General features: G+C 40.3%; 1 protein-coding gene across 1 annotated transcript in view; it reads left to right on the forward strand.

Moving 5' to 3' along the window:
- LOC138977880 (uncharacterized) overlaps nucleotides 1-15,205 on the forward strand; it is a 74,179-nt gene that overhangs the window by 42,700 nt on the left and 16,274 nt on the right. The window contains exons 6-16 of the mRNA XM_070350486.1: nucleotides 4,003-4,261; nucleotides 5,740-5,911; nucleotides 6,432-6,611; nucleotides 8,226-8,355; nucleotides 9,628-9,860; nucleotides 10,254-10,442; nucleotides 10,904-11,070; nucleotides 11,534-11,716; nucleotides 12,201-12,459; nucleotides 13,425-13,572; nucleotides 14,081-14,341. Of these exons, the coding sequence (XP_070206587.1) occupies nucleotides 4,003-4,261; nucleotides 5,740-5,911; nucleotides 6,432-6,611; nucleotides 8,226-8,355; nucleotides 9,628-9,860; nucleotides 10,254-10,442; nucleotides 10,904-11,070; nucleotides 11,534-11,716; nucleotides 12,201-12,459; nucleotides 13,425-13,572; nucleotides 14,081-14,341 (2,181 nt within the window). The remainder of the gene's footprint in view (nucleotides 1-4,002; nucleotides 4,262-5,739; nucleotides 5,912-6,431; nucleotides 6,612-8,225; nucleotides 8,356-9,627; nucleotides 9,861-10,253; nucleotides 10,443-10,903; nucleotides 11,071-11,533; nucleotides 11,717-12,200; nucleotides 12,460-13,424; nucleotides 13,573-14,080; nucleotides 14,342-15,205) is intronic.

Here is a 15,205-nt window from a genome sequence, read left to right on the forward strand (position 1 = left end):
TGTCTGTCTGTCTTCCGTGTGTGTGTATTGGTGTGTGTCAAGGTCAGCGTTAGGGTTAGTGTTTGCGTCTGAATACCTGCTGGTATGTCTGTCTGTCCGTCCGTCTATTTGTCCGCCCGTTTGTCTATTTTGTTGATCGCCAGCTTGTCTTTCTCTTTGCCTTTGTGTTCAGTAATAACATTGTGTATGCACAAATATCACTGAAGTGCTCGTTGGAAGATGTGTACGTAGGCATTAAAAAACAAAACCACCATATGTATTTTACTCGTGAATTTGCACATATTATTACGAAGGACATTACGCGTTGTTGGGATCGTTTCAGACGGATGTGCTGGGAAAATGTCCTGTCACCTATTACATGACAGGCACGGGGTGGTTCAGTAAGACTGCCAGGAAGTCACGTGACATTCGCAACTGTTCAAGAACTCTGGGATACACTGGGATGCATGGCCTGCCATCTGATTCCGTAAGACCCAAACATTTCTATCTTCTTTATAACATTTGTCTGTTTGTTCTGTTTTACTTTATTCATTTATGCTTTGGCCTTTTTGAGACTTGAAGACAACATTTTCCTTAGAATTGAATTAGAATGACATGAATGATGATAATGAAAGCTTATATTGCGCGAAACATAGACTGATTTCATGCTCTCCGCGCTTGACACTATTACCAATATCAATACATTACTTCTACACATAACAACAACTCAGATTCAGCATAATAAGCAAACAATGACATCACAATAACACATACTCATTGCGTCATAACAGCGTGAACGATACAAGAAAGTAAAAGACATGGCGGATTTGTTGTTGAATAGCAAAAATAATGGCCACGGCAGCAGCACCAAATTCATTTCAGTGCAGGGAAAAAGCTGATATTTAGCAAGGGAAGCATGTCGGATTTCTTTTCGTGATTTTTTGTGTTACTAGTTCTTCTACTGCTCCTCTGTCGTTGTTTGAACTTGACCGTTTGTTTTATTGCAGACATTTCTGAAATCTCGCTTAACCGGACATCAAGAATGCGAGCAGACGATAGACTGGAATGGAATACTCATCGGCGCCACCTGTGTAGAGCAACGTCACTTTCGCCCTGTGCCAGGGGAGACGACTGGTTCTGTAACCACGGTGTCTCAGTGGATCAAGTTTCTGGAGAAACGAGACAGGGGAAACTTTTTTCCGCGTGAGTAAAGTGTTTGTTTGTTTGTTTGTTTTTCTGTTCATTAACAAATATGGTGTTTTCAGCGTAACGATAGGGTCCGATATTTTGACGAGAACAAGTATATTACGGAGAGGCGAAGACAAGGTGTATTATACTTGTTCGAGTCAAAATGTCGGACCTTTTCGCTTAAACTGCGTACACGATAGCGTTTATATTGCTATTCTGACCTAGATATGTGGTTATAAACTTGCACAAGGTAAGTTTGTGCTTCGATGGTGATCCTGATGAAGCTTTCATAAGCGAAAGTTGGTACTGTATTGTGCTGTCCTTGTATCAGTGAGTACAGAATTCTTTTGTTTTTTTAAAACTTCGATGGGGTTGTTTTATGATGATAAATTTAGGAGACGAGCCGTTTCCTCGCGCATCTTTTTCGCGCATAAACACTGCTGCCCTCTCGCGGCCGAACAATACCGCATACTTACTCGACACAACGTCACATTTGAGGTTTTTCAGCTGTGAAAAAAACACAACAAGAACAACACCAACAAGTTAAAAACTAAGAAGAGCTAAAAGCTACAGTCATTTTGCCGTTGTTTGCTTCTACATTTGGACTGATCAAAAGTCTTTTTTGAAAAACGCGTGTCTCACAGACTGGAAAGCGGCGACGTCTTTTGCGCTCGACACTCTTTATCGTAAGGAGAAGTTGCTGTGTTCCAGTAAAGAAATCTGACTAATATGTCCTGTTTCGTCGCAAATACGTAGAACGTAGACGGGGGTTTGTTGACAAGGGTTTGTTTGTTTGTTTGCTTAACGCCCAGTCCACCACGAAGGGCCATATCAGGGCGATGCTGCTTTGACATTTAACGTGCGCCACACACAAGACAGAAGTCGCAGCACAGGCTTCATGTCTCACCCAGTCACATTATTCTGACACCGGACCAACCAGTCCTAGCACTAACCCCATAATGCCAGACGCCAGGCGGAGCAGCCACTAGATTGCCAATTTTAAAGTCTTAGGTATGACCCGGCCGGGGTTTGAACCCACGACCTCCCCGCTCACTGGGCGGACGCCTTACCACTAGGCCACCGTGTCGCGGTGTAGACGAGGGTAATTTATAATCATCTTTATAGCGTTGATAAACAATGGTAAGTAGAATTCCATGTCATCGATTGTATGACCGTCTGCTGGATTTGAAGTAATCTCCGTGGCTGAACATTTAACGGCGTGTAAGTTAGTTGTTGTAAATATAAACGATATCAAACGACTTCCGAAGATATATGGAATTATTGCCGAAATAGGGCTACGTGAGACTATCCAATGAGATTCCCCAAATTCACCCTTGTGTCGATCAGAATAGGAATCTTCATTGATTTATTCATTCATTCATATGTTTTGGTGCCAAGAAATCTGTTGTCGCAAAGGCAGTATACACAGGTGCGTGGCCATGTTACAGCATAAGCCCTCGAATACCTGTGTTTGGACGGTGTTTGTGTCAAGCCTCGAATATTTTCGACCATCAGTGGTTGACATAGCAGTCAGACGTGACTGTATGCTTGTCTTCAAGAGTCACAGTGTTTAAATACCTTGATCTAGCGACGAACGATGCACACATTTTTTTAGGGCTTCTTGTTATTTGAACTTGGCAGGGGTTGGGTCACCTGGTTTAAACACCCGAACAGACGACAGTTGTTTGGTTTCAGAGTGGAACTAATTAACCCAGATTTCGTCACCACTGACGATATTCCATGTTGATTTGGACACGCCATTGCTGATTTTTTCAAGTATTGTCAGGCAACACTCTGCCCTCCCCCTCTTTTTCCTGTCACTGAGTTCATGTGGTACCCAACCCGCAAATCGCTTTGGGGCCATTGAATATTTGTGCAAGATCTTTTCAAATGCAGAGCTTTTAATGCATAGGGCATATTGCATCTCCCTGATTATAATTAAGTGATCTCTTTTTATCTGTTCAACAGCGCCAATGTTTTCGAGGATAACGGATGAAATGAGTAGATCAGGGTGGGTATCATTTTCGAGGCTCCGTCTACCCGGTTTGAAATTGCTGTACCAGTTTTACATCACGGCTCTACAAAGAGCGTTCACCCTAAAACATTTCATCACACTTTCATGCAAATCGGCCCCTTTTAACCCTTATTTTGTAGTAATTGTCAGTTATGGGTCCAATATCGTGAATTTGAGCTTCATGACGCAATCTCATACATTGCGCTGTGAGTATCTTCCCGAGTCGACCATATGAAAACGATATATCTCGGGAACTTCTTTTTTTGTGTCAAGCCTCACGGTAGTCTATTATTTGACTGCATTATTTTGTATTCAACGCCATATTGCCAGGAGCCTGGATTCTAAATAATAATGGAACAGCCCTCGTACACAAACTTCTCCGAAGAAGTCATTACACATGCATGAGCCGTATAATTATGGATATTTGTGATGATTATGTCTGACTCTAACTCAAAACCGTTTATCCAGCAAACTTGTAGGCATCACGCTTTATTTGTCTCTGTTGGTTTTGTTCCCCCCCCACCCCCCCCCCCCCCGTATTCACGATTTTAGGACTAGAATACAAGTCTTTACTCAAAACCACAGACGATACACACAAAGTTAGGACTGGGATATAGAGAATAGACTGTGTCGTACCAGATTACACGAGTTATTATTTTAAAAACATTGAACTGCGTGTGGTTTGAACGATATTGTTATCTCATGAGTGGTCTCTCTCACGTATGTAGGATTAACAACAATATTCACGAAACAACAGACGATTGTTCCGTATTCTCCTGAATGGTAAACATGAACTTATCTCTGTTCTATAATTTCCTCAGCTGTATACAAGAGAGTGGGACTAGAATACCGCCCTGTCCACGCAACCAAAGACGAAGACGAGACAGCAGCGGAGATCGCGCTTCGGGCAGTGAGAGAGGTTTTGCGTCAGCTGTGCACGCATTCGGAGGTCCTTCCGGAAACTACCGATCTCTTCTTCGACCTCGTCGTGAATGTTCGGAAACTGAGCGCACCGAGTCTCCGAGTGATGTACGAGAGAGTGTCTGGAAACTCCATCTGTTCTGAAAGTCTTCGTGTGAAGTGAGTTGTTAGTGTTACATTTTTTTTCTACAACCGTTCATTCTATTGCACAAAAGTGGTATACATTGATTTTTCTGGGGGTGTTTACTTTGTTCTTCTTTTTCAACAAAATTTAAGGACAGTGTACTTACATAACTGCTCTGGGATTATTGTGTGTGAATATTTCAAACTGTTTGGATAATGAACGGGGGTAGTAGACTGTCATGAATCCTTCTCAGAGTTTGTGGTTGGTTCAGACATAACATAGTGTTCTAGATGATCGAACGTGTAGCAAAGACCTCCATCCTACAAACGTGAGAGAGACACTCGTGAGATAATAATCGTTCAAATCACACGTGTGTATATCATGTAAATGAGGTCATGTCAAGCAAGTCTGGCAGGGACCTGTTTTTTCCACTGCTTATGATGCCAAAATCACCGAGACAAACGTCATTATAGAAAAAAAATTGCGCTCGCTAACTAACACGTCACGCCACAATTTCAGAGTGACGTTTCTTTGCTTTGACGTAATAGATTGCACGAGGCTTTAGAAGAGATCGAGGTTCCAAAACAAGCGTCTTCAATTTAGCAGGACATTTTCAGTAAAATACACGTAAGTACAGTATGTAGGATAAACAGAATACTACATGGCTTGCTGTTTCGTACCAGATTAACACTCGTTGCTTTTTCAAAAAGTGAACATCTCGCTTTCGCTCGCAGATCAATACTTAAAAAAACCAACTCGTGTAAATCTGGTACGACACAGCAAGCCATGTAGTATTCTCTATGTACGCTACGTGTAGATATTGCGTCACACGTGACTCACTGTTTTCTCCAATGTTCCAAATCATAGGTTGTTTTGCTCCCGCCAAGACTACAGATCTTGGTAAACGCGTGACGTAAAAACTAGATTTGATGACGTTACCCGTACACGTTCCCGTACACTTGCTGAAAAGTGCCACATCTAGATCTTGCTAATAACACCATTCTAACTTGTGCAAATGTGACGCTAGTTGGTGCTGTTGCACATAAAGTATTGTCCTTTCCTGTCATTACTTTGCTTTGTCCTTTCCAATATGTATGAGAATGGTATTTAATTAATTTCGAGATTTCTAATTTGCTCACAAAACCCTGAACTGGAGTCAATCACAAGCTTATTGACCTTTCGTTTAGAACAACTTTTCTGTGCGTACTTTGCACTGTAACTCAATGTCAATTGCTTTACTTTGGTTTAAACAATATTTATTCATATTTTACATGTTCAGGAAATGTACATCGACATAAGGTAAAACCAACAACAAGCCTACGGCTTATGGTGGCTTATTGCTTTACCTTGATATTACGATTTCTACTTGGCTAACAAAACCCCTGAACAGGAGTCAATCACAAGCTTTTTAACTTTCGTTCAAAACAACTTTTCTTTGCATATTTTACTATTCTGTTCATAATACCCACTAATGTCTCGTTTCATGTCTCTCATTGTAACGTATGTATTTCAGAAAGTTCTTTCTGGACGCTCTCGCCATGGCGGGAACAGAGTCCACGGTTCGCCTCTTGACCAAAGCTTTGACCAGTCACAGCAACAAGAAGGGGTCACTCAACACACACTCTCTGATCGCCACTCTGGCGTTTCTACCCAACACCACAAGTCCCATGTTGAAAGCTGCAAATGTAAGGACTCAAACAATACTAAAAACATGAATATTTTGACAGAATGAATAAAGCGAAGACAATAAGCGGGAATATTTTATTATACATTTTTAAATTAGTAACAATACTATTTGCTATCTGCTTGAAACAAACTTCCGATGCATAACTACCGGGTACAATGTATGACATTATGTGTTTTTCAAATTTATGTTAACTTTGAACGGCTAGTCAAGAATATCAATTAAGACACACAAAACCATTTGTAACGGTTTAGAAAGAAGCCAATAAGCCCACAAAAAGGTTAAAAAAAAGGCGCACACACGCACGCACGCACGCACACACGCACACGCACGCACGCACCCACCCACAAACACCCACCCACAAACACACACACGCACACACACATACACACACACACACACACACACACACACACACACACACACACACACACACACACACCATCCAACAGGAAAACTGAATTGACTGTGATATCATCTATCCAAAAACTCATTTCGTTTTTTGAATTCATGTGTTGCAGACCTTGTTGGATCATGAGATTCTGGCACACTCCGCCATGCTGCCTGTATCCAGCATGGTGAACAACTACTGTGAAAAACACGACGACTGCAACACTAACCCCGACGTCCAACGTATCATGCAACATTTCAGACGAGTCATCGGGGTCCAGTGCTACGCTAACAACAACAACGCTGAGACGGTCAGTGCTGCTGTGCTTTGCATTTCCATACAAAAATGTGACCCTCCACCACGGAATGAGTCCTATGTCACCTTTGCATGATTTTCATATTTTTACATTTTCCTAAAATTACCGTTTTAGAAAAGAGCGAAAACTGTTTGAGTTATAAGCCTGTGACAAAGGTGACCATCACACTGTTACCAGGCACTCCCCGGACTTACATTAAGCCTAGAGCAGAACCGCGCGAGGTGATATGCGACTCATTTCGTGGTGGAGGGTCACAATTGGACTAATGCATTTCTTTGTTAGCGGAGGAAAAAAATCCTGACTAGAAAATAATTGAAATGAAATAGGATAAAGTACAGTAAGATGAACAAACAGAACGAAGGATTATGGATTAAATCCGGAAGAAAAAAAATACAATGCAGAAATGAATAACAATGATTCATTTTCTATAAGTGTTTGAACCATTAACTATTTGCCAAAGAGTCAGCAAAACAATAACAAAGTAACTAACCTAATCCCTGAATAGTTAATTATCTAACTAATGAATGAACGACCTAAACAACAAACAAACAAACAAACTAATAACTTACTTAGCAACGTCTTTGCTTTTGTTGCAGATTGCACATAACCATTTTTGTAAACGATATATTTTTTCTACAAATACCACCATAACGATTCGTCATACGTTTGTGTCTCCAAACTAATCAAACCAATCCCAGTTCACCAATCCAAGGTAAGCAACTGTCTATAAACATCCCGCACCAGGCAACAGCGGTTCTTTCCCTTATACCGGCCTGACACCATTATTGGGGTTGTTTCCCTTTTCCCCTTACACAGGCCTGACAACATTATTGGGGTTGTTTCCCTTAGACATGCATTTCTAGAGAACTTCGAACTCAGTGATTACAACATTGCAGCGCTTGTTTCCCTTTATCTACGTAGCTTAACCACGTTTGTATCAAGCCTAACCATGCATTCAACGGTTACTTGTCTCGAATAAATCCTCTGATGCAATAGCGAACAAATCGAGTTGCCTTCAAATTATGTGAATCAGTAATGGCTCATGGCTCCTTTGTCCCTTTTAGGTTAGAGGCCTAGAAAGGTAAACTTGATAAAACCAAAAATCACTTTCAAAAAAACGAACCCAAAAGATAGTATGACATTTCATTATCACAAACAGAAACTTTCTTTCAATAAAGCTGCCTCACCAATACCAGACGACATCACACCAATGCAAGGTATAAGTGAAACATTCGTGATATCGTTGTGTGTTATTTTTCCCTTTTCAAGTTGTTGCTAGGAAGTCCGTTTTTTATATTGTTTTATCATTTTTTGTGTGTGCAGGTGTTGCTAGGAAGTTTGTATGCTGAATCGTTGTGCGATTTTCTCTTTTCACGTGTTGTTAGTACGTGTTTTGTATCGTGGTGTGTTATTTCCCGTTTTCATGTGTTGCTATATATATACAAGTAGTCGTTTTTTCTATGGTTGAGTGTTAATTTCCCTTTTCATGTGTTTTTAAGCTGGAATCTGTATTCTGTATCGTTGTGTGTTGTAACTTATTTTTCTTTTTTCAGGTGTTGCCACGTGGTCTGTATTCTGTATAATTGTGTGCTGTTTTTCCCGTTCCAGGTGTTGCTAGGTCTGCGTGCCATTGGCAACGCGGGTCACGTGACCCGGATGACGGAAGTGCTGGAGAACTGTCTCAAGAGGGAGAACAATCCACTTAACATTCGTGTCGCCGCTGCTGAGGCTTTCAGGCGTATGCCTTGCGATGCCAGTGTGAGTGTGGACAACTATATTGAGTTTAGTTTATTGTATATCTCATTGTTCTTGGGGAATTCTATCCAGGTAATTTGTCCTGCTAGCCCTGTGTGCAGCGATAGGATCGCGCTATTCAATTTTGAAACAATGATTATTTCCTGCATGCGTGTATTCGTGTTTTCTATGGCAAGTTCTTGTTTCGTTTATTTTGCTTTACTTCGGACTCACGTCGCTTTATTATGCAGGGGATGAAAGTTGTGTAAACAGGAGCTTATTAGTTTTATAGTTGCATATTCAACGTTGTATTTCATTTTCTATAAATACATAAGAAACAAAACAAATATTCAATTAATTTATTCTATGGGTGTGCTTAATTTGAATTTGCTTACTTCAATTATACACCTCATATCAGTTAAATTGGAGAAGCGTATATAAGGTCCATTTAACAATTTTTGGCTTACATTTTTCTTTTCTTTTTCACAGAGGGAAAGAGCTAGACTGATCTTTGAAGACACCAACGAGCCAAGCGAGCTAAGAATAGCATCATACCAGACCATCATGCAATGCGCAGTGACGTCAGACTTCCGGACACTTCAGCGCGTACTCTCAGTAGAAACAGACGCACAAGTCTTGTCTTTTATTTTCACTCATTTGCAAAATCTGATGAAAGATAAGAACATTTTCAAAAACAACATTGAAGAAGTGTTGAGAAACGTGGATTTTGCATCGAAAGATCTTGGACGGTTGCTACTCTCAAGGAACGTTGCTGGTATGGTACTTGTAATCTTCGTATTCGATTCATTAGTTAGCAGTTTTTCATGACCAAGTATTTCTTGTCGACTGAAACATGGTATCATAAAACGTAGGGGTGTGTGTGCTCATCCCGTTAGCCACGCAAACAAATTCACTAGAACTTCCCATTATCGGTCTTGAAAGTAAACGAACAAGACAGCAAGCAATCGAATGATGATGGCGAGTGATCACTTACCTTTGGATTTGAGCATGAAAGTCTTAGTTCATTTCAATGATTGGTACTCCTCAGGTGCCAGGGGTTTGGTTCCGTGTCACTCTCACCTACACTGTTGTGCATGCGCTCTGTGCATTTCGAGCACTTACCTCCCTTTGTTTATCAGACACTTACCTTTTGATGTTGCTTCTTGGAAAAGAAATCAATTTGATAAATAAAATAAAAAGCACGTTCATGATGAAAATAACACACACAACGTGTGTATTTCTTAATTGATGAATTTTCGTTATTTATCTTTTTAAGGTAACATTTCATCAGATCGCCTTGGATTCAACACCAACCTCATCTGGGCCTCATCTGCCTCATCTGTGTCGTGGGTTCCCCGATCTCTCACGACAAACCTCGTTCTGAACTTCCTTGGGAAGAACCTTGACCTTGCTGAGGTTGGGGTCAGAGGTGAGGGTCTCGAATTCTTCGTGGAGCACGCCCTTCTACCGCTGTTTGGGAGGAAAAGACCGTCCATCGGACCCAAAAAGGTAAGCTTTTGCTTCGTTAGTTGTTGAAATAAGATGCTCCTTTTTGTACTGTTGCTTATTTGTATGAACATAATCATGGATATGCATTTAATCAAATCCCTAAGAGACATTTGGCAGCGATTCGTTTTGACTATTTTTTGTTTGGACGAATATTTGGACTGATACTTAGAACAGTATTTACACCTTTTTGTTGTTGTTAAGTCTGGAACCGCAAGTGACCATTTTGTTGAGTTTCAGAAATGTGTCATTGTGTCTATGACTTGAAATACGCGACATTTGTAAAATATGAAAGTTACAGTTTCGCTTCAGTGAATGCCTACTTAGTTCAAAGCTGAACGCAGCAACTCAGTTTGGTTTTTCTTTGAATTCTTCTTATAAATCTTTCCCTTTCAGAGACAGGAAAATCTTGACAGCTTGAACAGTTCCATATTTGCTCGAATTCTTGGCAATGAAGTGACGTTCCATCAACTGACCGGAAGCGGAAGCCTTCTCAAGCAGATGACCGCAGGGAAGTTCTTTGATGTCAAAGATTTTCTGGCCAAAATATCGACGAAAGGCGCAGCTTCCTACTCACAAAGCCTGGTGAGAGGGTTTAATGTTCTCAACCTGCTGGACAATGGGTTGTGAATTATCAATGAATTTATTTCAATGGTTTAGTGTCTGTGGTGAAGGGGATACATACGTGAAAATAATAGAATTGAAGAGAATAAAACAGAGTTTAATGCAATAAAACGTGAACATTACAAGAAACATCACAATTGTGTGTGTGTGTGTGTGTGTGTGTGTGTGTGTGTGTGTGTGTGTGTGTGTGTGTGTGTGTTGTGTGTATGTGTGGGTGTGTGTTTGTGAGAGAGAGAGAGAGAGACAGTTTTTGCTCTTTTCTAAAACGGTTTTCACCACTGGATAGAGCATAAAAAACTATTTATGGAAATGTTCAAATATGAAAATCATGCAAAGGTGACATGCGACTAATTTCGTGGTGGAGGGTCACAAATGGTATAGAATGTCAAGCTCACCGTATGTTAATTGCTTTATTCTATCAGGTACTGCTTGACCAACGAGTAACGGTACCGACATCGTGTGGTTTGCCCTTGACTGTAGCGGTCAACAGTACGGTGACCGCTCAGCTTAACGTCTCAGGTAAACTAGACCTTGCTCGAGCTTTTTCAAGGCCAAGAGTGCTTCATGTCGATGGTGTGATTCAGCCAAGGTAAGTGTGAGAAATATGAATTAGAGATGTGAATGTGTGCTTGAGCGTGCGTGTGTGTATGTGTGTGGGCTTGTGTGTGTGCGTGTGTCTGGCGAGAGAGAGATAGCTAGAGAGAGAGATAGAGAGAGAGAGAGAGAGAGAGAGAGAGAGAGAGAGAGAGAGAGAGAGAGAGCGAGAGAGATAGAGAGAGAGAGAGTATTGTTATGAAGAAGAGAACACCTTCATTATCAGCTACATTGAATAGCTTATGATTCATACATATAGTATAGTTTGATCTAATTTCTCTCTACAATTCTTTGTTATTAGCCAATGCATTTTCTGTTGTAAACTATCCGACACCGCAAAGCAGATGTCCTTAATTTGGATAAGGAAAATTAAATCCTGATTCTTGAGTCTTGAAGTGTAACGTGCCAATCAAATAGCGACTGACTTTGCTCATCCCTAATTCCTTTCAATGATTCAGCGCTGCCCTGAAGATTACCGGAACTATGACCATGGACGCCATTGTGACTCGAACCGCGTTGCGCATGACCGGAACGTTATACAGCAGCACTGTGCTCAAGGGCCGTGTGCAGCTTGATCGTGGAAAACTGTTTGACATGCAGTTGGATGTACCGAAAGATAAAATGACCATGTTTGAAGCAAGGTGAGTATTGTTTATATCTAACCGTCAGGGGATTACATTATTGGTTGTTTTTGTCAGTAGATAATGTTTGGATATCTTCTGTTTTGTTTATGGGTTTGGTAGGATGATACATACATATAATTATCATATAATAGTTTTTTTCTCAGAAATTCAGGACATATAAATAGGCAATAGGCAGACGTAAACATGTAGAAAAATGATACGTTCATGTCAAATATTATTGTAACACGTATGAATGATCCTGTGCTACTCTAGAATGGGAAAAATGAACAGCAACGATAAATGAAAAGATACAGAAATACTAATAACGACGCCCCCCTCCCCACAAGAACAACAACAACAACAACAAAACAACAACAAAACTTTCTAAACAGTAGTTTGTACTTCATCATTGCTTGATATGTTTCAACTCTCCAGTTTTTCTTTTGACATTGTTCACAAAATATAGTTTTATGTGCGTGTTTGTGTGTGTTTTTATTTTCAGAACAGACATCAGTTTTGTACACAGAAACAAAGAATATCCTGTGACCCTGACCTCAGAAAGTCGTCGTGACCTGACGGCTTGTACCGGAAGTAGAGGGGTCACACTGTTTGGCCTTGATCTCTGCGGCGCAATTCAACTTCCGGATTCTACGTCATCTGCCTTGATGTACGATCTGATTTCCCAACAATCCTCCCTGAGTGTTGTGCTGCACAAGAGAGACAGTCTGACACAGTACAGAGTGTTGGCCAGACAGTCAATGGTCAGTCAGTTTTCACAACGGCTATTCTTCTTATTTCTCACAAAACAAAGTAATGTCTTAGTTTTCAAGTGCAACATAGGGACGATTTTTACTGCGCCGCCTTGTTCTTGAATGATTGACAACAGAGTCTCTTTCCAAGCATGTAATACTGTATTACTGCAACAAAAATAGGATGTTCGGAAATAACTCTGTTGGGTTTGAATGGGTTGTGAAAAGTGAATACTCTTATTTGTATTGTGGAAAACTTTCTCACGATACATTCTAGGCCAGTCATTCCTGTCTGAAACACGTGGACAAGCACATGTGAAAAGTGTGCCTAAAAACCCCCAAAAGTAATCACTCTTTCATAATCAATTCAAATTTGTCAGTTATTTCCGGAGTTTGTCTATTCAAGTTAACTTACATGAACTCTTCATATACCGACAGTACACCTTGAAAATACGTTCTTGCACATACAATTAGATCTTCAGACTGAATTTGAAAACAAAACAAAACAAAAAGCAACAAACAAGTATGTACGTGGCAGATTCCCTCAGCCAATGAACGCAGAAGAAGACTGTGTCCACTTTAAGGACCGACAGATAAGATGAGATCAAAGAAGATAAGATAAAAAAAATTAAAAACTCCTTAAATGTACATTACATTTTACATAAACATGGACAATTTTCTTTTGGCACCACATTGCATTTCTAATAACACAAAGACACGATCAAAATGCATAATCGAACAAAAGGTCCATGTTCTCTTCAATGTTTTGTTTTGCCTAAGATATAAGCTTTCCATATACATACTTACCTTTCTTGTTGTTTAAATTCTGAATTTACGAGTCATATGTGAATGATTGGTCAAGGGTAAATCAATGGTTAAGTGAATATTTGGATATAAAAATAATGTACACATTAAGTTTTGAATTATGATATTTTGAGCGTGGAGCTGAAAAAAGTACACTCTTGATATATGTGCAGACGAAAAATGGTGCCAGTGCTCACCTCTCGTTCAGCACACCTGGTTCAGACACGGATCGAACGTTTGAGTTGTACTTGAACGCCGACCTCAAGCATCTGAAAGTTGACATGCGAGCGTTCTCACCTTGGAAGAAAGTAGACCTGTCGGGTAAGTATTGATCATTGTCCGAAATACATCGATAAAAGGAAAAACATTTAAAAACAAGAACAAACAACAAGAACAAGACAAGATACAATTTTTTTTAGCAAATTAAAAAGGAAAAGAAAAAAGATCAAACAAAGGATGTTCGCACGCAAAAAAGCACGAGCATGCGCTCGCGCACACACACACACACACACACACACACACACACACACACACACACACACACACACACACACACACACACACACACACACACACACACACACACACACACACACACACACACACACACACACACACACACAGTTCCTCGCATCTTATTGATGGAAAAGCCAAGAAAACCACAGGCTTGCTTCTTGATAGCTGTGTAAAACGGAATATTGGATGTTATATCAAAATAGACTGTACTGATACTGTAAAAAAAATAGTATTATCAGATGGGTTTTTGTTTCGCTCATCAATATTATCTTCTTTTTCTCAGTTGCAATTAACTATATCTTCTCTATTTCAGGTTCTATTACAAACACAAGAACTGCAAAAGGGGCCAGATGTGTTCTCATCGTGGATAACAAGGTCATATACGGGGTCATTTCCGAGGTCAAGGTCACCAAGACCAAGGCCGGCTTGACCTACACGCCTGTATTGGAACTCCGCCGCATAGGGTCTAAACCAGTGACCTTCACAGGCAGTGTGACCTTTGGACGTTTTGGAAAAAATGTCGGCTTGGATTTCACCTTGAGTGGTGTTTCGGAATTCACTCCAAATGTTAAAGGTATGTGTTTTTGCTGTAGACTTTGTTTGTTGTTGTTTATATTTTCTTTTTGGTTTAGACTGATTTTTTGATAAATCAATATTAATGATTGATTCATTCATTCACTCATTGATGAATAGGCAAATAATTCCAGCTGTAAACAAAATTCTGTCCAGGTTCTTTTACAAACTCCAAAAAGGAAATGAGCGTCAAAGGGTCAGCAAGTATGGGAACCAAGAACAGCTATTCCTTCGCCTGTGGTACCTTCATCACAGTAACTGGAAAACGTGCCACCAAAACAGAACTTAGCCCCTTTCTGTACGTCAATACTCCGTCCAGGCAGCTTATCTCCCTTACAGGCAGGGGAGACCACCGCCATGACCGATCTTTGCGAGCAGACGTCAAGCTGAAAACGGACTGGACGGACCCTTTTTCTCTTCAATGTGAGTCAAAAACAACTGAAAGCAAAGTTATTGATTGATCGATTGATAGATGACTGGATGCATGTATTGATGGATCGGTAGACGAATGAATAGGTCCATTTATTGATTGATTTCCTGAATGTCGGAACAAAAAAATCAAACAAATATCTAGGCATGTTGGTCGTGCGTTATCGAATTCCTTAATGTATTATCTATTACTCTTTATTATCATGAGAAAGAGAACCTCAATCTGAGTGATTTTTTTGTTAAATCTAGAGAAACAAACACCCAATGAAATACTGCAATTAGCAGCCCCACCTCCAACTCCTCTCCTCGCCACAAGTACCGGATTACAATCTCAGTCGTTAGGTGTGTACACTCACGCTTTGTACAGCCCGTCCTGTGAAAAATAAAATCGGTTGACCATCTTTAGTTTGGCCTACTTGTCCTAGGGTATGAACTT

This window comes from Littorina saxatilis, linkage group LG10, assembly GCF_037325665.1.
Source record: "Littorina saxatilis isolate snail1 linkage group LG10, US_GU_Lsax_2.0, whole genome shotgun sequence".
NCBI lineage: Eukaryota > Metazoa > Mollusca > Gastropoda > Littorinimorpha > Littorinidae > Littorina > Littorina saxatilis.